Source organism: Entelurus aequoreus, linkage group LG18 (assembly GCF_033978785.1).
Source record: "Entelurus aequoreus isolate RoL-2023_Sb linkage group LG18, RoL_Eaeq_v1.1, whole genome shotgun sequence".
Classification (NCBI taxonomy): Eukaryota; Metazoa; Chordata; class Actinopteri; order Syngnathiformes; family Syngnathidae; genus Entelurus; species Entelurus aequoreus.
The window spans coordinates 15,837,212-15,861,413 of NC_084748.1; the positions used below are offsets into that span (position 1 = coordinate 15,837,212).

General features: G+C 40.1%; 1 protein-coding gene across 4 annotated transcripts in view; it reads right to left on the bottom strand.

Annotated features, from left to right (window-relative positions):
- Window positions 1-10,743: 10,743 nt before the first annotated feature.
- tmem131l (transmembrane 131 like) overlaps window positions 10,744-24,202 on the bottom strand; it is a 55,852-nt gene continuing 42,393 nt past the window's right edge. For 2 of the 4 annotated variants that reach the window (XM_062026611.1, XM_062026610.1), the window contains exons 17-34: window positions 24,133-24,202; window positions 23,951-24,060; window positions 23,803-23,872; window positions 23,589-23,722; window positions 21,674-21,816; window positions 21,406-21,592; window positions 21,154-21,339; window positions 20,923-21,072; window positions 20,319-20,850; window positions 19,310-19,425; window positions 19,022-19,191; window positions 17,522-17,719; window positions 17,372-17,450; window positions 14,899-14,996; window positions 14,683-14,815; window positions 13,039-13,097; window positions 11,372-11,514; window positions 10,744-11,298 (exon numbers count right to left, since the gene is read on the bottom strand). In XM_062026611.1, coding sequence (XP_061882595.1) covers window positions 10,987-11,298; window positions 11,372-11,514; window positions 13,039-13,097; window positions 14,683-14,815; window positions 14,899-14,996; window positions 17,372-17,450; window positions 17,522-17,719; window positions 19,022-19,191; window positions 19,310-19,425; window positions 20,319-20,850; window positions 20,923-21,072; window positions 21,154-21,339; window positions 21,406-21,592; window positions 21,674-21,816; window positions 23,589-23,722; window positions 23,803-23,872; window positions 23,951-24,060; window positions 24,133-24,202 — 2,890 coding nt within the window. In that variant the 3' untranslated portion in view covers window positions 10,744-10,986. Of the gene's footprint in view, window positions 11,299-11,371; window positions 11,515-13,038; window positions 13,098-14,682; window positions 14,816-14,898; window positions 14,997-17,371; window positions 17,451-17,521; window positions 17,723-19,021; window positions 19,192-19,309; window positions 19,426-20,318; window positions 20,851-20,922; window positions 21,073-21,153; window positions 21,340-21,405; window positions 21,593-21,673; window positions 21,817-23,588; window positions 23,723-23,802; window positions 23,873-23,950; window positions 24,061-24,132 lie in introns of all 4 variants that reach the window. The other 2 variants (XM_062026609.1, XM_062026608.1) reach the window with 1 other exon arrangement.

Genomic DNA, 24,202 nt, shown 5'->3' on the forward strand with positions numbered 1-24,202 from the left:
TATTGATATTTATGCATACTTAGGCCTACTACACTCCTGTATTTTAATGTTGGTGATTACGATGGTACCCGGAGAGACAAGTTTTTTTTCTGAGGTGGTAGTTTGTGAAAAAAGTTTGAGAACCATTGACCTATTCTGTAAACACACGATATGTTTTTTTTTGTTTATATTTTCAAAATGAATTTTAAAAAAAAGTGAATATTGAGGTAGTCATAATAGGCTGATGCTTCAGTCAGTATAGTATAATAAAAGATTCCATCCATCCAATTTCTACCGTTTATTCCCTTCGGGGCCGCGGGGGGCACTGGAGCCTATCTCAGCTACAATCGGGCGGAAGGCGGGGTACACCCTGGACAAGTCGCCACCTCATCGCAGGGCCAACACAGATAGACAGACAACATTCACACTCACATTCACACACTAGGGACCATTTAGTGTTGCCAATCAACCTATCCCCAGGTGCATGTCTTTGGAGGTGGGAGGAAGCCGGAGTACCCGGAGGGAACCCACACAGTCACGGGGAGAACATGCAAACTCCACACAGAAAGATCCCGAAGCCGGGATTGAACCCACGACTACTCAGGACCTTTGTATTGTGAGGCAGACACACTAACCCCTCTTCCACCGTGCTGCCCCATAAAAGATTCCATTTTTTTTTTAAATAAATGTACACAATGTTGTACACATACTTAAAACATACTTAAAACCACTGATCTAAAAAGCCTAATTTAAAAGCGGTATAATCATTAACTAGATATAGCCCCAACCCCCTCCACATCCCACTCCCCGGATTGTAAATAATGTAAATAATTCAATGTAAATACTCTAAAAATTAACTTGTGTGATGACTGTATTATGCTGATAGTGTATATTTATACCATGAATTGATTTACGTGGACCCCGACTTAAACAAGTTGAAAAACTTATTCGGGTGTTACCATTTAGTGGTCAATTGTAAGGAATATATACTGTACTGTGCAATCTACTAATAAAAGTCTCAATCAATCAAAAAAAAGATTGGGTTACACACACAACAATGTCACACATGTTATATGTGGTGATGTTATTAGAAAGTCAAAGTTTTGACCAATAATTTAAAATACTGCAGCTTCACTTGCTGCTGATGTTCTCACGTCTTTCTTACAGCACACTGGTACTTTTAAGAGAATCCTTCATCACACACACTGCAACTCACACTTCCTCACCTGTGTGCGTTCTCGTGTGCACTTTCAACTGATCTTTTCGTCTAAAACCTTTAGCGCGGATTGAACAGGAAAAAGGTTTTTCCTCGGTGTGTGTTTTCATGTGTTTTTTCAAATCCTGATTTTGTGCAAAACCTTTGGTGCAGATTGAACAGGGAAAAGGTTTTTCTCCAGTGTGCGTTCTCATGTGTGTTTTTAAATCATTATTTCGTGTAAAGCGTTTGCCACAGCTGGAACAAGAAAAAGGTTTTTCTCCAGTGTGCGTTCTCATGTGTGTTTTCACATGGATCTCTTGTATAAAACGTTTTGCACAAATTGTACAGGAAAAAGGTTTCTCTCCGGTGTGCATTCTCATGTGTGTTTTCAAATTAATATTTTGTGTAAAACGTTTACCACACCTCGAACAAGAAAAAGGCTTTTCACCGGTGTGTGTTCTCGTGTGTGTTGTCAGATCCTGATTTAGTGTAAAACATTTACCGCAGCTTGAACAGGGAAAAGGTTTTTCACCAATGTGTCTTCTCAAATGTTTTTTCAGATTAGAACGGTTCATAAAAGTTTTGCCACAGTGAGAGCACTTCAAGCGTGTGTTGTTAGCGTGACATGTGGATCACCTTCAGTGTCAGGAGAGTGTGACGTGGTGTCCTCACTACCTGATAGTGGATCTAAGATCTTGTCTGCTTGTGATCCTCCACAGTGGTCGCCATCAGCTTCTGTTGTCATGTGTTGAGTTGAGCTGCTGCTTGGAGGCTCCACCCCTTTCTTCTTCTCACCTTCACCTTTGACCTCATCATCTTCACTTTGCACAATCTCTCCAATCAATGGCATCTTGGGGACATCAACCTTCTCCAGTCCTTCATGATGCTCTCCCATTTGACTGACGCTGTGTTCCTCCTCTTCCTCTTTAATGTGTATATGAGGGGACTGTAGCTCCTCCTCCTCCTCTTCCTTTTTAATGTAGGGGTGCTGTTGCTCTATCCTGGAGGTCCACCCCTGCTGCTCAGGGAAAATATATTTTACAGAGATGTCTGCAAGACACAAAAAGACAAACACATGCACACCAACCTCCGCCGCTACTCTAAGATGCTCCCACATTTGACTCATGCTGTGTTTCTCCTCTTCATCTTTAAGGTGTGAGGGCTTTAGCCCTTGATCTGCCTGTTCAAAGTGGGGGTACTGCGACTCCTCTTTAATGGAGGGGGACTGTAGTTCCACCTTTTCTTCTTTAATGTGTGGGTGTTGTGGATCCTCCTCTTCCTCTTTAACGTGGGGGGACAGAGGCTCAATGGTCAAATCAATGTCAGAAAATATACAATGGACATTATTTATGTAAAAACAGACAAAGGACGGTTTTACTTTTGTAATGTCTAAAGTTTATATTTTCAGTCTTACAAACCTAAATGAAGAAGAAGAGAAAATAAATAAAACTTAAGAAGGAAAATAATTCACCAAGCGGTCGAAACATATTAAGAAGATTGTATTGCACACACAACAATCATGTCACACATGTTATTAGACAGTCAAAGTTAAGAAAGTTTGGATCATTAATTTATAATACTGCAACTTCATTTGCTGCTGATGTTCTCACTTGTGTTTCTTAAAGTACTTTAAGAGAATTCTTCATCACGCACACTGCACAGGGTCTCTGCAGAAATTGAAGACGTTTTAAGACCAATTTGAAAATAATTTAAGACCATTTCACATCCATACGGACAAAAAATAAAACGACACAGTAAAATCAGAGGTCCAGAATGAATTTTAAGTACCGTATTTTTCGGAGTATAAGTCGCACCGGCCGAAAATGCACAAAGAAGGAAAAAAACATATATAAGTCGCACTGGAGTATAAGTCGCATTTTTTGGGGAAATTTCTTTGATAAAAGCCAACACCAAGAATAGACATTTGAAAGGCAATTTAGAATAAATAAAGAATAGTGAACAACAGGCTGAATAAGTGTACGTTATATGAGGCATAAATAACCAACTGAGCATGTGCCTGGTATGTTAATGTAACATATTATGGTAAGAGTCATTCAAATAACTATAACATATAGAACATGCTATACGTTTACCAAACAATCTGTCACTCCTAATCGCTAAATCCCATGAAATCTTATACGTCTAGTCTCTTACGTGAATGAGCTAAATAATATTTGATATTTTACGGTAATGTGTTAATAATTTCACACACAAGTCGCTCCTGAGTATAAGTCGCACCACCCGGCCAAACTATGAAAAAAACTGCGACTTATAGTCCGAAAAATACGGTATATGAATTAATTCACTGCTCTTTCACATTGGAAAACAAAATGGTTAAACTAACTAAATACACCAGGAGCATATCTAGTGTAAACTCATTGAAAAGAATATTAGCAAACATCGTAACAGACAATTTTCAGATTTGCCATAGGAGTGTTTTCCTGCAAAAGGTGCAGTGTGCTTCATATCAAATGTTTTCATGTAACATCAACACCAGCAATGGTAGAGGAAAGCACAACAATATATTGTCTGTGAAAGGGACAGTCAGCATCTCTGCTAAAGCTAAATGGATAACTTTGGCAATAGAGATGCCCGATAATGGCTTTTTTGCCGATATCCGATATTCCGATATTGTCCAACTCTTAATTACAGATACCGATATCAACCGATACCGATATATACAGTCGTGGAATTAACACATTATTATGCCTAATTTTGTTGTGATGCCCCGCTGGATGCATTAAACAATAAAACAAGGTGTTTCAAAATAAATCAACTCAAGTTATGGCAAAAAATGCCAACATGGCACTGCCATATTTATTATTGAAGTCACAAAGTGCTTTTTTTTTTTTTAACATGCCTCAAAATTGCAGCTTGGAATTTGGGACATGCTCTCCCTGAGAGAGCATAAGGAGGTTGAGGTGGGATGTATATTGTAGCGTCCCGGAAGAGTTAGTGCTGCAAGGGGTTCTGGGTATTTGTTCTGTTGTGTTTATGTTGTGTTACGGTGCGGATGTTCTCCCGAAATGTGTTTGTCATTCTTGTTTGGTGTGGGTTCACAGTGTGGCGCATATTTGTAACAGTGTTAAAGTTGTTTATACGTCCACCCTCAGTGTGACCTGTATGGCTGTTGACCAAGTATGCATTGCATTCACTTGTGTGTGTGAAAAGCCGTAGATATTATGTGACTGGGCCGGCACGCAAAGGAAGTGCCTTTAAGGTTTATTGGTGCTCTGTACTTCTCCCTACGTCCGTGTACACAGCGGCGTTTTAAAAAGTCATAAATTTTACTTTTTGAAACCGATACCGATAATTTTGAAACCGATGCCGATAATTTCCGATATTACATTTTAAAGCATTTATCGGCCGATAATATCGGCAGTTCGATATTATCGGACATCTCTATTTGGCAATGTTTTTTCCGGCTGTCAGAATTGAGCAAAGCGATACAAACCTCTACAGTACTACTGTATCTGCACAAAGTTGTGAAAAACAGTGTGTGCAGACAGAGTGACTGTCTAAAAAGAAGGAAGGCCATTATGGCTTGCAAGCCTCAAACAGAATTTGGATGTGAATAATGTGGATAACATTCAAATGTGATCAGCTCATTTTGTATCTGGTCTGTATGGATACATTTTTACCTGTTTTTGGTGACTTTTTTTGAGAACATATTGCTAATACACAAGGATTAGTTTTTATTTAGGCATGACAAGAAAGATGACATTGGCAAATCTCCATTGCTTTCCTCACCCCACAATAAGGTGAGTGTAAACACTGAACAGGCAACCGCTTTTAATGTCGGTTGCTGTATAAACTTGGAGAAAAGATTAGGCATGAGAGGCTCACCTGAAATTATTGGAACAAATAGAAATAGCATAAGAGAATTATGTTGTTTTTTTATATGGTGTGGAGGGAGATATGGCCAGCGCTGCCTGCAGGAGCAAAGGTCACCGCCTCTGTCCATAGTGCTGAGGACAGAGCACCATCAAACGGGGGCGTGGCAGTGCTACAGGCGAGACACAGCTGGCAGGTGATTAGATTTCCCAGGTGGTACATTTCGGGAGAACATCCGCACCGTAACACAACATAAACACAAGAGAACAAATACCCAGAACCCCTTGCAGCACTAACTCTTCCGGGACGCTACAATATAGACCCCCCGCTACTCCCTATCCCCCAACCCTGCCCACCTCAACCTCCTCATGCTCTCTCTGGGAGAGCATGTCCCAGATTCCAAGCTGCTGTTTTGAGGCATGTTAAAAAAAATAATGCACTTTGTGACTTCAATAATAAATATGGCAGTGCCATGTTGGCATTTTTTTTCCATAACTTGAGTTGATTTATTTTGGAAAACCTTGTTACATTGTTTAATGCATCCAGTGGGCATCACAACAAAATTAGGCATAATAACGTGTTAATTCCATGACTGTATATATTGGTATCGGTTGATATCGGAATCGGTAATTAAGAGTTGGACAATATTGGAATATCGGCAAAAAAGCCATTATCGGACATCTCTAATTGATATGGCTAATACAACGGAAGTGCTGCCGCTGTCTAACCATATATATATATATATATATATATATATATATATATATATATATATATATATATATATATATATATATATATATATATATATTACAAAAAAATCGAGAAATAATACCGTATTTCCTTGAATTGGCGCAGGGAATATAGTATTCGCACGTCTAGAATTACTGCCGGGTCAAACTCGTTTCTCAAAATAATTAACGCATGCTTGGCCTTATCGCCGGTTTATTATTGAAGCCGGATCAAATTCGTTTCGCAAAATATTAATTTTATTATTGCATGTCTATAATTTTCGCCGGGTCAAACTCGTTTCGCAAAATATTTAGCATATGGCTAGAACTTCCACCGGGTCAAATTCGTTACGTCACGAGTGACGCATCTGTCCTCATTTTCAAAATGGAGGAAGCTGCTTTCAGTAGTTTGCAATCGCACAAAGGAAAAAAGATAAAGAGCTATTCAGTAGGATTTAAGGTCCAAGCTATTGAATACCGGTACAGTATGTTAAAGACAACAGTAAGCAGCTATGTTGTATTAATATACCGTAGCTGCGTGTGTGAAATACTGTAAAAGTCATTAAATGACTCCCGCCTCCTGGTGGTAGAGGGCGCTGCCGCGCTAGTGATCCTTCTTGCGACTTCCGGTACTGCAGAAGAAGTAAACACACGCAGCAAGAGATTTTTTTTTTTTTTTTAACAAGGAGGATTACATACCGGTATCTAAAATAAAACAGTTTTCTAAACTGGACTTTCAATCGAAGCAGGAGGTAATAATTAAAGGAATATCTCCATCGAGACAGAGACTTTTAAAACTGAAGAAAGAAAATAAGGAAGACTTCTATAACCAAGTTATCGATGCTTTTGGTCAGAAGGAGCTGCAAATGGACTCCATTTATAAGTACAGGTAAGACCATAATAACGTTTTAAAATAATTACCGCATGCACGGCCATCCCGCCGGTTTCCGGTAAACGCCGGAGTGACAGGAGGTTTTAAATTAATTAACGCCCCTGCGGCTATTCAAGGAAATACGGTAAATCAAAAATAAGTACAAAAACAGTACGAATCGTCGCCAGGGGGTTGTAAACTCAATAAAGTAACTAAAATAGAATGCAAAATATATATATATGTAACAAAGTGCAAAGCCATAGGCTCACACAAGTTCAGTAAATAATTTAAATTTGGAGCACAGCATCATAGTTTTCACATCTTTTTGGTTGTTAGAGGTAGAGAGTGTTTTAAAGTAGAGTTCAGGGGACACTAAATATTGCAGGGATACAGAACTTGGCACGACACCAGCACTGATGCTGCTTGTAGCTAAAGTAAGTTAAGACAATTCTAAACAGAGAGGTCCAGCAAATCTAGTTATTGTACTACTTTGTTAAGTCCGTCTCCGCTTTGTAAAAGACACATTATTAATTATACAAAAACACTTACCGTCTGGATAACGAACGAGCTAGCCGCCATGTTGTATTGTAGGTCTTCTTCTCCTTCTTCTTCTTCTTCTTCGTGTTTTACGGCGGTTGACATCCAATTTAATGGCGCTGTCACGCCAAATTTCTACCCCCTACAAACCCCCCCCCCCAATTTACTTCCGTGGTCATGTTTCCTCTTACGTCATTGACAGCGATCGATAGTACTTCGGCTTTGACTGCCCGTCGCTGGAAGGATACTTCGTCTTTGACAGCTGCTGGAATCTGAAGAAATCGATTATTGTTTTGTTTTTTGTACAGGCGCGAAACAGGACAGTCGCGTGCCGGTTAAGGACCCCCGGCAACTTTGTGACTTTATTGGACGCAGCCCCGGAAGTAAATGGGGGGAAAGGTTTGGCGTGACAGCGCATTACCGCCACCTCAGACAGTAGTGCACAATATAAATCCCCATTGTCACAAAAAAAATGAAATAAACAAAATAATAAATAAATAAAATTAAATACCTATCTAACCCTTTACCCACGCTCACCTGCTCTCTCTTTTTTCAGTGTAAAAAAAAATGTGCTGAAAAAAATCAGTGTCGAAAATTTCGCAGTTCAAAACGCAAGACTCACTTCCGGCAAATTAAGATTAAAGCGATCGAGTGTGTCTCAGAACCAGCCAATGAGGTGTCGAGTTTCAAGTCACGTGACACGGGTTTTACAAAAGAGCGTAAACACGGCAGTTAACTGGGCTACCTCGGCATAATACATAACGTTTCAATGTGGCCCGCTGGATATTTCCAAACTATAGAAATGATTGCAATGTTTATAATCTGCACTTTTGAGTGATTATTTTTTACCATGAATTGATTAACGTGGACCCCGATTTAAACAAATTGAAAAACTAATTCGGGTGTTACCATTTAGTGGTCAATTGTACGGAATATGTACTGCACTGTGCAATCTACTAATACAAGTCTCAATCAAACAGACGGTTTCCACGTCATGATATGCCGCTAATCTGACTGTGATACACAATGTGACCAGCAGATGGTGCTAGATGATGATGTTCAGGAAAACATAACGAGGAATGTAAATAATGTAAATAATTCAATGCATATACTCTGATGATTATCTTGTGTGATGACTGTATTATGATGTTAGTATATATTTGATAGTATATATCTGTATCATGAATCAATTCAAACAAGTTGAAAAACGTATTCGGGTGTTACCATTTAGTGGTCAATTGTACGGAATATGTACTTCACTTTGCAATCTACTAATAAAAGTTTCAATCAATCAAAAAAGAAGACCGGTTTGATTTCGATTTTGTAGGAATACACGTGTAAACTCGTTCACAAGACAAAGTTTGGTCATTAATAGATGAACAACACACTACAGGGACCATAGGATATTATATCGAATAAGTGGATGTTTTTTTTGTGTTATTTTTCGCCGTGTTTTTTGCGTCTTTGTTGATCTTGCTCGATTATAAAATATAGCGATCGAGGAGGTTTTCTGCAGTAGAGGAGCAACATTTATATATTTTAAATATCCAGTGTTTTATTGTTCATAGTTAATATCATACATCCCATTTTCATGTACATTCAAGTGTCTTTTTCTTAGAATAATTATGTATAAGTTATCACACAACTCTTATGCTTAAAGGCCGTTGCTATAGTTAGTATCAATTGTGCTGAAGTTGTACTTTTCTATCTGTGCAAAGGCACAACGTGTAATCTTCCATTGCGAGTTGTCTCGTATCAGCAGTTTGTTTCCAGACCCTGCCTGCTGACAGCCAAGGACGGACATCGAGTACTTCAGCGCGGGCAGGACAGACACAGGGCGAGATCACGAGTGTCAGCACATTTTTGTTATTTTTGTATTTATTTTTTCATAAGGAAATACAATCATGTGTGCTTACGGACTGTATCCCTGCAGACTGTATTGATCTATATTGTGTTTTTTATGTTGATTTAATAAAAATAAAAACATTTTTTACATTTCTTGTACTACTGGTGGTTGGGGACCACTGCCTTAGAGCGTAGGGTGAAGCTGTAACTGAGTGTACAGCCCATTACGTCTCTCCTCATGAGCCAAATTGAACTCTGTCTCTGCTTGATTCCTTGCTTCTTGTCTAGTTTAATAGTTTGGTGTTTGAACCTGACACTTTTTTAGTTAAAAAACTAAACAGAACATCTCTGAAACGGAATTCACTTTAGTTATTTTACTGAAATATATGACAGTCAGAATGTACATAAAAATATAGAATGTGGGATTTACAATACAAAATATAAACAATAAAACAGTGAATATTAAGAATATGCGTGGCGCTCCTGCAGACCACCTCCTTGCTCGACATCTTTTATAATCGGCGATAATTGGGGCGACATGGCGTAGTGGGTAGAGCGCCCGTGTCAGAAACCTGAGGGTTGCAGGTTCGCTCCCCGCCTCTTACCATGCCGTTGTGTCCTTGGGCAGGACACTTCACCCTTGCCCCTGGTGCCGCTCACACCGGTGAATGAATGATAGGTGGTGGTCGGAGGGGCCGTAGGCGCAAATTGGCAGCCACGCTTCCGTCAGTCTACCCCAGGGCAGCTGTGGCTACGAAAGTAGCTTACCACCACCAGGTTTTTAACATAGATAGATAGTACTTTATTGATTCCTTCAGGAGAGTTCCCTCAGGAAAATTAAATGTAAAGCGACTTTGGGTACTTAGAAAAGCGCTATATAAATCCCACGTATTATTATTATTATAATCGAGCAACAAAGATGCAACAAACACGGCAAAACGTAAAAGCAAAATGTAAAAAAAAAACCATCCACATTTTCAATATCGTGCTATCAGGCTTTTTTGCGCTGTAAACAAGCCCCGCCCACCCTGTTCCTTCCCACATCTTCGTATGTCACTCAAAAGTGCAGATTTTAAACATTGGAATCATGTCTACAGTTTGAAAATATCTAGCGGGCCGCATTGAAATGTTAATTATGTTGTATTATTCTGTGCCGTTTTGCAGACTAGTGTCACGTGACTTTAAACTTGACACCTCATTGGCTAGTTCTGAGACAGGGTTGATTGCGTGATTTAATTGACCGGAAGTGAGTCTTGCATTTTGAAGCAGAGAATTTGATATTGAATTTTGTTTACACTGAATTTATTTTCAATGACTGTCAGCATAATTTGATGTGAAAAAAATTATGTTTACAAAATTCAACGCAAAAAATGCAGTTAGATAAATTCAGTGTAAAAAAAAAAAAAAGCTCACCTGCAATCTCAGTGTTGTCCAGCAGAGGGAGCTGCTTGTACGAGTCTATTGAAAAATCCGTTGTTAAAAATGAAAATTTTTGTAAAAATGTAACCTGAATCAAATAAAAGTACTTCAATATTTATTTTTGTGGTTTTATTTTGTGATGTTTAAAAATATATATTTTTGTCTATTTTTATTAAACAGTGTGCATGTAGATGTGTACTCTTAACATTTTAAGCCTACTAATTTACATAAAGATATATATTGCTAAGTATATTATTGGTTTAAACATTTCTTTCACAAAATTTGCTTTCAAAAAGTTTTTAGAAAAAAACTAAACGAGACAGTTGAAGTACAAAACCTGGTTTTTTTTTTATTTTCTATGATCAAAACTGCAAAACATCTAGAAAAATATACAACAAATGTTCACAACATTTAACGTTTGAAAATGGGAACATAAAAGAAAAGGAATATTCACAATTTCCCCATTATTGATAAAAGAACATTCATTTTGACTTCTGGTATATATCGTTTTATAGGTTTGCAATTATTTGGGATGGTTTGCCGTTTTGTCGTCCTTTTTCCCCTTGTGTTTGTCAAACGTCGCCGCAGTAGCCCGAGTCGTTGGAGAGCTGCGAGTTGGAGCTGCGGTTGGAGGAGGAGTTCCAAATGTCCAAGTTCATGTGAGGGCCGAACGGATTGAAGCTGGAGTACTGGATGCCGGCGCCCCCGCCGCACGTCGCCTCCGCCTCTCGCCCTAGTGGGGAGTGAGGCGGCGTGACGGGCGACATGGGGGCTGAGCGCTCGTGCTGGTAGTGGCTGGGGTGGTACGGGGAGCTCTGCGGCGTCCAGATGGAGCCAAAGAGGCTGGACATGGGCGACAGGCTGCGGGTGCCTGAGAAGTACGGCTGAGGAAGGAGAAAATGACGTTTATTACATTTCATGACGCGGTTGGATGGACAGAGAGAGAGAGAGCGTCACCTTGGTGCCAACACAGGCCGCAGAGTCCCAAGTGGAAGGCGACTCTTGGGGATGCTGCTCGCTCCAGCTGGCCTGACTGCCGGGGACGTTTTGGACCTCCTGCTGGGTGAAACCTCCCGAGAAAGGTGCGTTTCCTGCAGGACCTTCACAAACATGCTCTACTTTAGCAATGTCACGATATCACAATACCACTATTCCATACCTGTGAATTTCCACAACTCAGCGCCACAATAAAAATAATGTACTTTACACAACTTTATTGAAAATTGAAAGTATTTTGGATCACTGTTCTTCAACGTTTGTTGGACAGAATTAAAATTTGAGTATGAGCTGGCAACAATTAAAGAAACAAAAGAGCAGTGTTCTATAACCTCCCGAAATTTTAAAACAAACAAGACTGTGCTTATAAATAACAAAAAATAAGAACATAAGAACAGCAGAAGTGTGGAGCCTTCAAGTATATAAACAAATATTGTTTTTAATAATCTTTAAATAAGGTGGTAATGTGGCATCATCTGTTATTTGTAATGAAAGTAGGCTAAGAAAAATGCACAAACATTTTTAAAAATCAACATTTCTGTCTTTCCTCATTCCGTTATGCCTTCTTGTTCTATTGATGTTGTTTTTACAAATGGTATTTCTCCAATGTGCAACAAAAAGAGTTGCGTTCAGCAAACCACACTTTGCCTTGCCGTGAAATAAGTAAAGAAGAGGTGTTCAAAGTGTTGCCAAACTATAGAAGAGCGTCTCTAAACTATCGTTTCTTAGCACTTACAAAAGTGACACTATTGTTCATTTTATAATTTTATTAAAAACATTTTTTTTTTTAATGTGATGGTAATGTAAATGAGGGATTCCTAATCACTGCTATGTTGGAATTCTTATTAATAATGATACTGTTGATATTATTCATTTTTGTTTCACTACTTTTGGATTGTTTTGTGTCATGTTTGTGTGTCCTCTCAATTACTGCTGATTGCTATTCTGAAAGTTGCTGGAATTGTATTATTATGGTATTATTGTGTATTATTTTTTTGGACTGATTGATTTAAAACATACAAACATTTAAAATAAAAAGTGATAAATGTTGGTTTGCACGTTTCTGAAGCTTTTTGGCATGTTGTGGTAATGTGGTTGAAAAACACTGATCTATAGTATGTTGTCTAACTAGGTAATAGCTTTTTCCAGGAAGCTAAATGTGTCATGTTGTGCCCTACAAAGTGTTTATAATGTATGTATTGAACTTATGGTTGTTTGATTGTAGCGTGCATCTTAGTTGTAGTTTTCATTACCAAATTTGGAAGTGTAAAACCGCGAATGCTAATAGTAGCCTGTCGATGGCAAATCCAATGAGCACCAAGCTAGCGCATTTTGGAAGAGTGGAGCCTTACTTTACGTTTGAGCATTTTTTACCTAGCATACTTGCTTTGTTGGTGTTAAAAAATTGCAACATTTTTTAGAGAGTTTGGCTGAGTCTGCCCTGAGTGCTGCTTGAGTGATTGTTTACGTGAGCCGGTGTTTCGTCAGCAACCGGACGTGACGTCACATGCAACAAATGTCTTGCAATATTGTACTGTTTGATTTGATAGCACCAGTGGAATTTGGTCAGAACTCATCCCTACTCGAAGCCAACTTTAAGTAAAGAAGGTAGAAGAAAGGGATCCTACCGATGTAGTTTCCTTCCTCGCAGTACGTGTAAGGACTGTTGGCACTTCTCCATGCAAACCTGTAACAATGAACACAATTAAAAAAGGTCAGTTTTGGTGGAAAATGTGTATTTTTACCAGTAATATGTGTCCATATATTTTTTTTTCCTCAGTGAATATGCTGACCAAGCATGATGTTGCTGTAAAAATGTGAGTGCAATGTTAGCATGTAGCTATGCTAGTGTTGCTAACGTTTGTGTCCTGTCTTGCTCCTTAATGTTATGTTGTTCTATGTGATGTATGGCATCTAATATGTTAGATAAGTGCACGATAGCACTACTTGAGGACAAACAACTCCTTAGCATTAAAGCTACAGACACACAAAACTGGGCTTATTGAAAGCACTTTTAAACCGTCTAAATTTCAGCATCAAGGCTAACAAATATATATATACATATACATATATATATATATATATATATATATATATACATATATACATATATATATATACATACATATATATATACATATACATACATATATATATATATATACATACATATATATATACATATACATACATATATATATACATATACATACATACATATATACATATACATACATACATACATACATACATACATACATATATATATATAAGGGGTGTAACGGTACGTTTCGGTACGGGGGTTCCGGTTTGGTTTGGAGGTGTACCGAACGAGTTTCCACACGGACATATTAAGTAGCGTAACGTACGTTGTGTAAACAATGCACACCGAGGCACAACACACCGCATGCTAGCAGCTAACGGGCTACGATAGACTGACCATACGTCCTCTTTTCACCGGACATGTCCTCTTTTGCGGGGCTGTCCGGGCGGAGTTTCTTAAATGCTTCAAAAGTCCGGCATTTTGAGTTAGGGTTGCGTGTATTTTCAATGTACGTTCAGGGTTAAGAAGGGGTTAAAAACTAAACAAATTGTGCGCGCAGCAGCATTCGTGAGGGAGGGGCAGAGACAGAGAGAGCGAGGGAGTTATGATAAACGCGCATGCGTCGCCAGGCTCTGCTTTTTATCCATAGATTTATCAGATTTAATTTTTTATTATCTATAGCAGGGGTGTCCAAAGTGTGCCCCGGAGGCCATTTGCGGCCCACAGCTAATGTTTAAAGGCCCATGGCACATTCTAAAAATACTTTTAAAATAAACAAAAACATAACAAAAGTGAAATAAAAAAGCTTAAAGGTGAAAATGTAATTTAGAAAAAGTTGCAATGTTGACTAATAAAACCAAGCTGTTTTTTTTCTTTCAAACTGTCATTGCCCAAAACATAATATTGAATCAAAATCAATGTTATTATGAATTATTGACCTATCCAAGGTTCCGATTACTTCACATCAAATATTCCACTAAGAAAAATATTTTTGGTGGAAGATTTTACAAATTTGGTAAATAAATAACCCAAAAATTTATATTTTGTTGTTTTCTTACTGTACTGAAAATGAACCGAACCGAGACCTCTAAACCGAGGTACGTACCGAACCGAAACTTTTGTGTACCGTTACACCCCTAATATATATATGCACATATATATGTATAATACAGTATAATATAGTACATAGAGCTTTACAATAGAAATATCTCAGAGACTGGGGTCTTACCCGTTGTACGACCTGGGCGACGTCGGCTGAGGGATGAAGGGCAGCACTTCAGGGGTGTTGTATCTGAACTCATTGGTGAGCGGCACAGAGGGGGCCGACCACGTCTCCTCAGGCAGGTAGTAACCTGTCAGGTCTGTGGGGGACACCGAGCATCAGATCCAAAAGGCATCAAACACGTTGAAAGGATGTTAGGATGGAGCCAGATGGCGTATTTACCCGCGTTCCGCTCCACTCCTGCGGCGACGGCGGCGAAGCTCGGAGCGAAGCTGAATGCTGCGGGATCTGGACTTTGGCACTGATCTTTGCGGTAAGCACTGTCCAAGCAGAACACGGAAAGAGGGCGTTAATTGTATGCAAAATTGTAGGGAAGTTTTTTCCTAAATGTGAAAACTAATTTTATGACATAAGTTTTTTTATTTAATTTTTTGGTTTGGAGTGCATGAGTGGAAAACAAAAAAGGAGCTCTTTGACCACATGGTTATTTATGAACAAGAATATTGTACAACACAACTAGGGATGTCCGATAATATCGGACTGCTGATATTATCGGCCGATAAATGCTTTAAAATGTGGTATCAGGAATTATCGTATCGGTTTCATAATTATCGGTATCGGTATAAAAAAGGAAAATTTATGACTTTTTAAAACGCCGCTGTGTACACGGACGTAGGGAGAAGTACAGAGCGCCAATAACCCTTAAAGGCACTGCCTTTGCGTGCCGGCCCAATCACTTAATATTTATGGCTTTTCACACACACAAGTGAATGCAAGGCATACTTGGTCAACAGCCATACAGGTCACACTGAGGGTGACCATATAAACAACTTTAACACTGTTACAAATATGCGCCACACTGTGAACACACATCAAACAAGAATGACAAACACATTTCGGGAGAACATCCGCACCGTAACACAACATAAACACAACAGAACAAATACCCAGAAACCCTTGCAGCACTAACTCTTCCGGGACGCTATAATATACACCCCCGCCTCAGCCAACAACCCGAACCTCCTCATAGTCTCTCTCAGGGAGAGCATGTCCCAAATTCCAAGCTGCTGTTTTGAGGCATGTTAAAAAAAATAATGCACTTTGTGACTTCAATAATAAATATGGCAGTGCCATGTTGGCATTTTTGTTCCATAACTTGAGTTGATTTATTTTGGAAAACCTGGTTACATTGTTTAATGCATCCAGCGGGGCATCACAACAAAATTAGGCATAATAATGTGTTAATTCCACGACTGTATATATCGCTATCGGTTGATATCGGTATCGGTAATTAAGAGTTGGACAATATCGGAATATTTGATATCGGTAAAAAAGCCATTATCGGACATCTCTAAACACAACCAATGTTGTAACAGCAATAAGCAGCAAACTGCTTAGTCAGCATTAATAGCGCTGATGGTATACAGTAGCACGCATGAATTTCACACAGACATCGGAGTAGCAACATTTTGCAGCACATACGGAGCTAACTAAAGCTACTTACAATGCAGCTACTGCCACCTTGTTCATTAAAAATTACATCAGAAGCTTGCCTACAGCCACAGTCGTCAATGCCAATGTTTTTCTCTGTGTTTTGACAATTTCAGAGGTTATTTGCTTTTGCAAAACAAACACTCGGTGACTATAGGAGATTTAGGGTTTCATTGAATAAAGTTGTTAAGAGTATTTATAGCAGGGATGTCCAAAGTGCGTCTCTGGGGCCATGTGTGAGCCCGCAGCATTTACTACCTTTTTCCTTCTTCTCTTTATTGAGCACAGACAATTAAATACACTATCAATCAATTAATCGATGTTTATATATATAGCCCTAAATCACAAGTGTCTCAAAGGGCTGTACAAGCCACGACATCCTCGGTACAGAGCCCACATACGGGCCACTAAAGAAAATAACAACAGTGCTTACTTTTTCCTTATTTTTCCATGTGGAACAATAAACCATCTGCCTACCTATTGGGATTAGCGAAAGAAAATAAAACATTGAAATGAAAAAATACAATGATAATAATAATGCTAGTAATAGATACCAAATGACAAAAAAAATAATAATTACCATTTGTTTTTTTCAATGTATAACACACATTGTGGAATGGTATAGCAATATAGACTATTGCAAAGCTAATTTTTTAAATGACCTATAGCACATTTTAAAAATAGGATTTTCTATGAATTCCAAAAAAAGAAATTCTAAAAATTAAAAAAAATAAAATTGACAATGACACACAAAGTGGAATACAAGAGCAAACAGGTGTATGTAACAAGAAAAAGTTAGAATAATGCTAACAACACAATACTGGCTGCTTTCTTGAAAAAAAAAAAAAAAATCTACTGGTTTTGAAAGTGAAAAATATCAAAATGGAGTTGTATAACTACATTTTTCCATCTGCCGCACCCAGTGGAAAAGGTTTGAACACCTGATTTATGATATGAACTAGCTAAAGGTTTCAGTGGGTTTTTCTTTACAAACAAGCTGTGCTAGACTTTTCAGTACCGGTAATGTTTTAAATATTTTATTCAGTTTTATCGTCCTTTTTGTTTAAACATTTTTTTAAATGTATCTTGTATAAATTATTTATTGGTTGATTTATGTTTATTTTTTGTTTTACTTAACTTGTACAGCACTCTGAGGCAGCTGCTTGAGCTTTAGTTTTATAAATAAACCTTGACCTTCTGTTACCTGAGGACTTTGTAGTTGGCGTTAACAGCCTGGCAGGAGTCTCGCTCTGCTGTGTAGATGCTGTGCTGCACTGAGTCCCCTGCGAGAAAAACCAACAAACATGAGCCGGTGAAAAAGCTACAAGAATTGAAGCGTCAAGTGTAAAAGTACTTTTTCTAGCTGAGGTAGTGCAGGCGTGTCTGCCCTCTTTGTCTCCCTCCATGCTGCTGGCACTGCTCCAGCTGCCCCAGCTCCCCCTGCTGGCCCTCACGCTGCCCGAGGAGCTGCCCGAGTCCGAGCCCGACTCGCACATTGCGCCGCCGCGCCGGTCGGTGGCGCACTTTCGGCGACTGCGGGCGGGACAGGGGCCTGCTGAAAAGCACCGCATCAACAGACATGTTAGCATCACTTTGTGCCAACTGAGGGCGTCCATGATTCAGGCCTGACTAGTTTGCTGCTCAACAGGACTGCCATTGAAGACAATATGAAGAGATGTTTGTTGTTTGAACTTAAAACTATGGCGATAAATTTAAATTGTAATAATACATGAAGACTAGAGATGTCCGATAATATCGGACTGCCGATATTATCGGCCGATAAATGCTTTAAAATGTAATATCCGAAATTATCGGTATCGTTTTCAAAAAGTAAAATGTATGACCTTTTAAAACTCCGCTGTGTACACGGACGTAGGGAGAAATACAGAGCACCAATAAACCTTAAAGGCACCGCCTTTGCGTGCCGGTCCAATCACACAATATCTACGGCTTTTCACACACACAAGTGAATGCAAGGCATACTTGGTCCACAGCCATACAGGTCACACTGAGGGTAGAGGTTTAAACAACTTTAACACTGTTACAAATATGCGCCACACTGTGAACCCACACCAAACAAGAATGACAAACACATTTCGGGAGAACATCCGCACCGTAACACAACAGAACAAATACCCAGAACCCCTTGCAGCACTAACTCTTTCGGGACGCTCCAATATACACCCCTGCTACCCTCTACCCCCCCACCTCGACCTCCTCATGCTCTCTCAGGGAGAGCATGTCCCAAATTCCAAGCTGCTGTTTTGAGGCATGTTAAAAAAATAATGCACTTTGTGACTTCAATAATAAATAATGCAGTGCCTTGTTGGCATTTTTTTCCATAACTTGAGTGGATTTATTTTGGAAAACCTTGTTACATTGTTTAATGCTTCGAGCGGGGCATCACAACAAAAGTAGGCATAATAATGTGTTAATTCCACGACTGTATATATCGGTATCGGTTGATATCAAAATCGGTAATTAAGAGTTGGACATTATCGGAATATCGGCAAAAAAGCAATTATCGGACATCGCTAATGAAGACACAATACAATGTTAAGTGAATGAGTAAGGTTCCTCAAAGTGGAAAAGTTGGTGCCTCTACATATTTATGTATGTGCTTTCATTGTGTTTACTAATGATGGGTCAAATGATTGTATAAATACATTAAAATGAATTGAAATGCTATCAATTTTATTTTGTATGTCAAATGTAGTGACTTTATTGATCCAGCAGAAGGCGCCATTTTTAACACCTACAAAGTAACAGTGTAATGTTATTTACCCATCATTAGTGTTTCCATATTTAATTGTACCTCCTTTAGCCGCCATGCCTGTGTGAAATGTTTGCCCACCATTTTGTCTGGCAGAGTTGTCGGCACACTGTCCGGGCTTTGGCGTCTCAGACGTGGGGGCGTTGCAGCAGCGGTTCCTGTTGCGGGACATCGGCAGGTTACGGCCCGCCGTGTTCCAGTCGGGTTCTCGCTCTCTTTCTGGAAGCGCTTGAACTTTTTGTTCAGGAGCGCTTGTTTTAGGGGTTACAGTAAAACACATTAGACAATTAAAAACAATTAAATAATGGGGGATGAATTCATTTAGCTTCAGTTTGGAAATGCTGAAGACAAAAGGATAAAGTGTCCTACCTTGAGACACTTTCAGTCTTCCTGCGACTCCTCTTTCCCTTATTATTGTTATTATTACTACTTGCTGTATCGGCATTTGCTGATTTCTTTTTCAGGACTTTGCCATCTTCCCTTAACTGCAGAGAGAACAACAGAGTGAAATGCCATCTAACAGCACAACACACACAAGGCTGACATGTCAGTGTTGTGTGCAGGTAATCATACTCATTTATAACCTTTTTATGTTACCGTAAATTCCACACTATAAGCTGCTACTATTTACCTACGCTTTGTTACACTTTATTAAGCATTTCTTACATATTCCTTATTTTTGCACCTTGATTTTTAAGAGCTTATTGTTAAGTGTTCAGCGTGATTTTTCAAATGTTAACCATTAATATATTTTTCTCCTGGTCTTTATTTTTTGTAGGCCATGAAAATATTTATAATTATTGATATTGACCGATACGAAACACTTATATCATGATAAAGTTCTCAGTCATATCGCCCAGCTCTACCCATTCTTCATTTGTACGACATGGGGAAATATGGTATTATCTGCTTAGTAGGGGTGTACGGTAAATATCGGACTGATAATTATCAGGCCGACATGAGGAATTACGACATCACAACTATAATTATTGTAGATGACATGTACTGTGTTGTAGGTGGGTTAGGATGAGCATATCAAACGCTCCTTTTCTCTTCCATGCCGTGCTGTAATGTAAGCCCGTCGTAAACTTCCCCTGAGCGCTTTAAAAACAAATTGTGTGGGACTTCTTCACTGTTTCAGTGGACGACATTTTCCACGCTATTTTCACAGAATGTTCCGCTAAGGGGGGAAAAACACATCGACATTCAACACATCAAACCTTATCGGCCACCTGAAACGGCAGTATCGCTAGGACGGAGTTTTGAAAGCCTACAAAGATGCCTGAACTGCTAAAGAAGCTACCGTAATCTGTTCCAAAGCAAACCTATTGTGCAGTCCTACTACTGACACATTTCATGGGACAGAAAATGAGCTCACCTCTATTTCGGCGCTGGCCCGTTGTTCACAGTGGACAACGGTGGGCTCGTAGCGCGCGATGTGACTCATCTCCACAGGTTTGCACACCAGCAGGCCTGGTCGAGGTCCTGGACTGAGCCGGACGTTTTCGGGAAAACCAGCAGGCATTTCCATGGGAAACATAACAGCTGCTGGCACTTTATCCTCTATGGGTGCTTTAAAGTCCACTTTTTTATCCACTGTCTCGCTGTCCATGAACGCTGGTCTGTTGTTGTTGCAGATGTCGGAGTCTGGGGTCAGGGGTGGCTCCGGCAACAGGTCCTCGTGGTCGTCGTCCGGTGCCGCTGCCGTGGCTGCGCTGGGCTTGTAGTTGCTGTAATACAGCGAAACCTTGTGCTTCTTTTGGGGCTGGGAGGTGGTGCCGGAAGAGCCCTTCTTGGAGGACTGAGGACGCTGGGCGGGGCTGTTGGACAAAGCCGGGGAGCCACGCCCCTTACCTTTGTCAGAGGTGTGGCAGGTGTCCACGTAGCTCTTACAACTACCCTTGGTTTTACTGCAAAAAGGGCAAATGTTACTTCAAAGCATTTTGCAGCCATTTGTAAAAATCTGTGTGTATGCTGCATACTTTACGCCATTGGGTGTGATGTTATTAACGGGGCCGTTGTCCCGGGACAGCGTGGAGGTGTGGTTGTTTCTTATAGCAGGCATGGAGAACTCGGTAAGGATGTACTGGGCTTGATGGAAGGCCATCAGACATACACCAAACAAAGACACGCTACAAATAAATACGAATAAGCATTAAAAAACACCTTCATTTGACACAGGTGAGGTCTTTGCTAGGCCAGCTGCTACCGACCAGGTGAAGATGAGCGTGACCACCCAGAAGGACTCCTCCCAGCTGGGGCCAGGGACCACCTGAGCGCACAGGGGCAACATGTGGTGCGGCAGCGTCACATTGAGGGTGAACGGGAAGGAGGTGCCGCGCGACGTCACCAGGACAAGGTCCCGGATGACCCAGGAGGAGGTGAAGTCGGGAGTGAACCTGAAGAGAGCGCAGAGGCGTTGCATGATATATTCCGACACGGCGTGCATCTTCCAGTCAACTCACGCTATGGTGATCTCAGACGAGGTGTTGTGCTCCAGGCTGAAGGAGTCACACTGCAGCACCTCAAAGCCAAAGCCCTGACACTTGTAACCGTTGACGTTCATGGACACGACGGTTAGCGGCAGCTCTCCGGCGTTCTCCACCTTGAACGTCTTGCGGATGGCGAAGAGCGGCTTGTTGTGGCGCAGGCCTGGTAGAGAGTCGGATGGGTTCTTTTTAGTCGCTCAGAATGACATTTTTACAAGTGTAGCCACGCAAACTGCAGCCTCACCGTCTCGACACTCCATCAAGGTGGACTGAGGGACGTTGAAGCGCAAGGAGGCCCCCGGCCCGGGTAGTTTGCCCCCGACTCTGAGAAGCTCTTTGGCCCCGTGACCCTTCACCGCCACCATGTCGAACACGGTCAGATTGTTCCTGAAAAAAAATCATAATCAAGTTTTTTTGGGCACCAAATTAATTTATTAATATTTTGTATTATTGTGCTTTACTGTCCCATCCAGAGAAAAGCTATCAATATTTTGGGTAATAAACTAAAGGAGAGGAATAAAATATAGCCAGTAGAGTACAGACCCTCGCTTGTTACGTTGTAAGGTGGAAAGATTATTTTTACACTTACAATTTTTACTTTTACATCCTAATACTAACAGTGGGTGCATGTTCTCTGATTAGCGCCCGGTGCAAAAACAGCGACATTAACAACCGTAGCTGATGTTTTTATTTTAGTTTAATTAGTGATCCAAAAGCTGTTGGTAACTGCATTTGAAGTATGATTTATTTATTTATTTCCAAGATGGCGCCGCTGCAGTGGCTGCTGATTGCAGAAACTCTGTGCTCCTTTGAGTTATTGATGTTTCCCTCGTTTTCATGTGTTTTTTGTCTGTTGGTTCAGGCCCCTTTGGGACTGCGCAACATAGGGTATTTTGTGACTTCTGCACTGTTTTTGTAGACTTTTTGATCTGCCTCTGAGGATCCTTTTGGCCATGGCCATTTGTGCACCAGAGACCAGCTGCTGGCTCTCTGCCACGTCCGCTTAGAGAGACCGGAGGAGATGAGGAGGATGGACGAGCTTTACAGAACCATGGCTGAATGAGCATGTATCGGACACTTTGGTCTACCTGGACGGATTCTCACTCATCCACACAGATCCGACATTGGCCGAGAGCTAGAGGGCAGCCTAAGACGGAATTGACTCTCTTGGTTACTTTGATTGGTCTGCTCCATGCGAAATATGTATTATTTATTTCTAATTTGTTTTGTTTCACTTTTGTTGTAGAAATGGCACCGCTAAAGGTGCAACTGGTTGCATCAACTGTGTGCTCTTTTAAGTTATTTGTGACCTTCAATGTTTCCCTCTTGTTTTCATGTGTTTTACCTTATTTTCTGTGTACTTTTGTATCTGCACAACCACTTAATTTTCCCATTTTAGGATAAAGTCTATCCTAGGATGAGAGTTCCGCATCCAGCAGCTTTATCTCGCTCTTCATGCGCTGTAAAATGTTGCTCCAGAGAAGTTGGTGTGAAAGTACAAAAAAACGTTTAATAAAAGTTTTGACATTTAAAAAGTAATATCCGCTTACTCTCTAAATTGACAGCCTAGCTTTAACATGAAGTATTTTTTATTTATTTATTTAGATTGATTAATAGGGGTGTGAATCTTTGGAGCACCTAACGATTTGATCCGATTCCTGGGGTGACGATTCGATTAAAAATCAATTCTCGATTCCAACAGATTCTTGCAGTGTATAATTTGGTATAATAATCATAATGAAATTTTGCAAAAAAAAATGTTACAATGTGGAAAAGCTCATTCTAGTTGCATGGACACGGCCTAAAAACATCTTTAGAAATTGATTATTTTGAAAACAATTAAAACATTTAAATCTGTATTTAAAAAAAAAAGTTCATAAAAAATTAATCTATTTAGAATCGGATTATATAGAAGAATCGCGATTCGCATGTGAATAAATGTGTTGTGTGCACACCTATTTAAACATTGCTGTGCCATTCTTCATCATAAAATTGTATAGTAAAAATATACAATGAACAAAGCAATTCAATTGAAAGAGCAGTCAAATATGAATTACTATAAAAATCCAGTTAAAACACTATGTCCACATAAAATAAAGTATAGGAACAGACAGGTAAAAGTATTAGCTATAAAGTCGACCCATGCTAATATTACATACCTGATGACCAGGATGGTGGTGGTGGGTTTGTGTTCAGAGGGAGTAAAAACAACGGCGACCTCTCGGGACTCCCACGGCTGCAGCAGCAGACGCAGGATCCCCTCCCCTCTCAGGACCTCCACGTTCTCACTCGCCTATGCACAAATATATTGAGACGGTTGTCAGGGAAGGCACTAAACGACATCACAGAATGAAAAGCCCTTTCTACACTCACCTTGGGGGTCGCAGGTAACAGGGAGAACTCTGCAGTGCTGATATTGACCGCGAGGGGGCTGATATTAAACCTGCGAAAGGACACACAAAATAAATACTAGACTTCCAAGTATTTACTCTGAATGGTCTTTTGTTCTGGATGACAATACCATTTGGTGAGAAGGTCCAGCGCCCCCAGTGGGGAGGGATACAGGGAGAGAATCTGGATCTCCACAGAAACCACAGAGGAAGAAGGGTTCTTCAGCAGAAACGTTTTTATCTGAAAAGGCCACCAGCGTTGTCTTCAACAAAAAGTTATGGCATAAATGACGGTGCAAACAATGTTGCTCACCTTGCTTTCGTTGATGGGCGTAGCACCAAAATCAAGGGGGGACGACGTCTCCACAGTGAGTCTGGGCCAT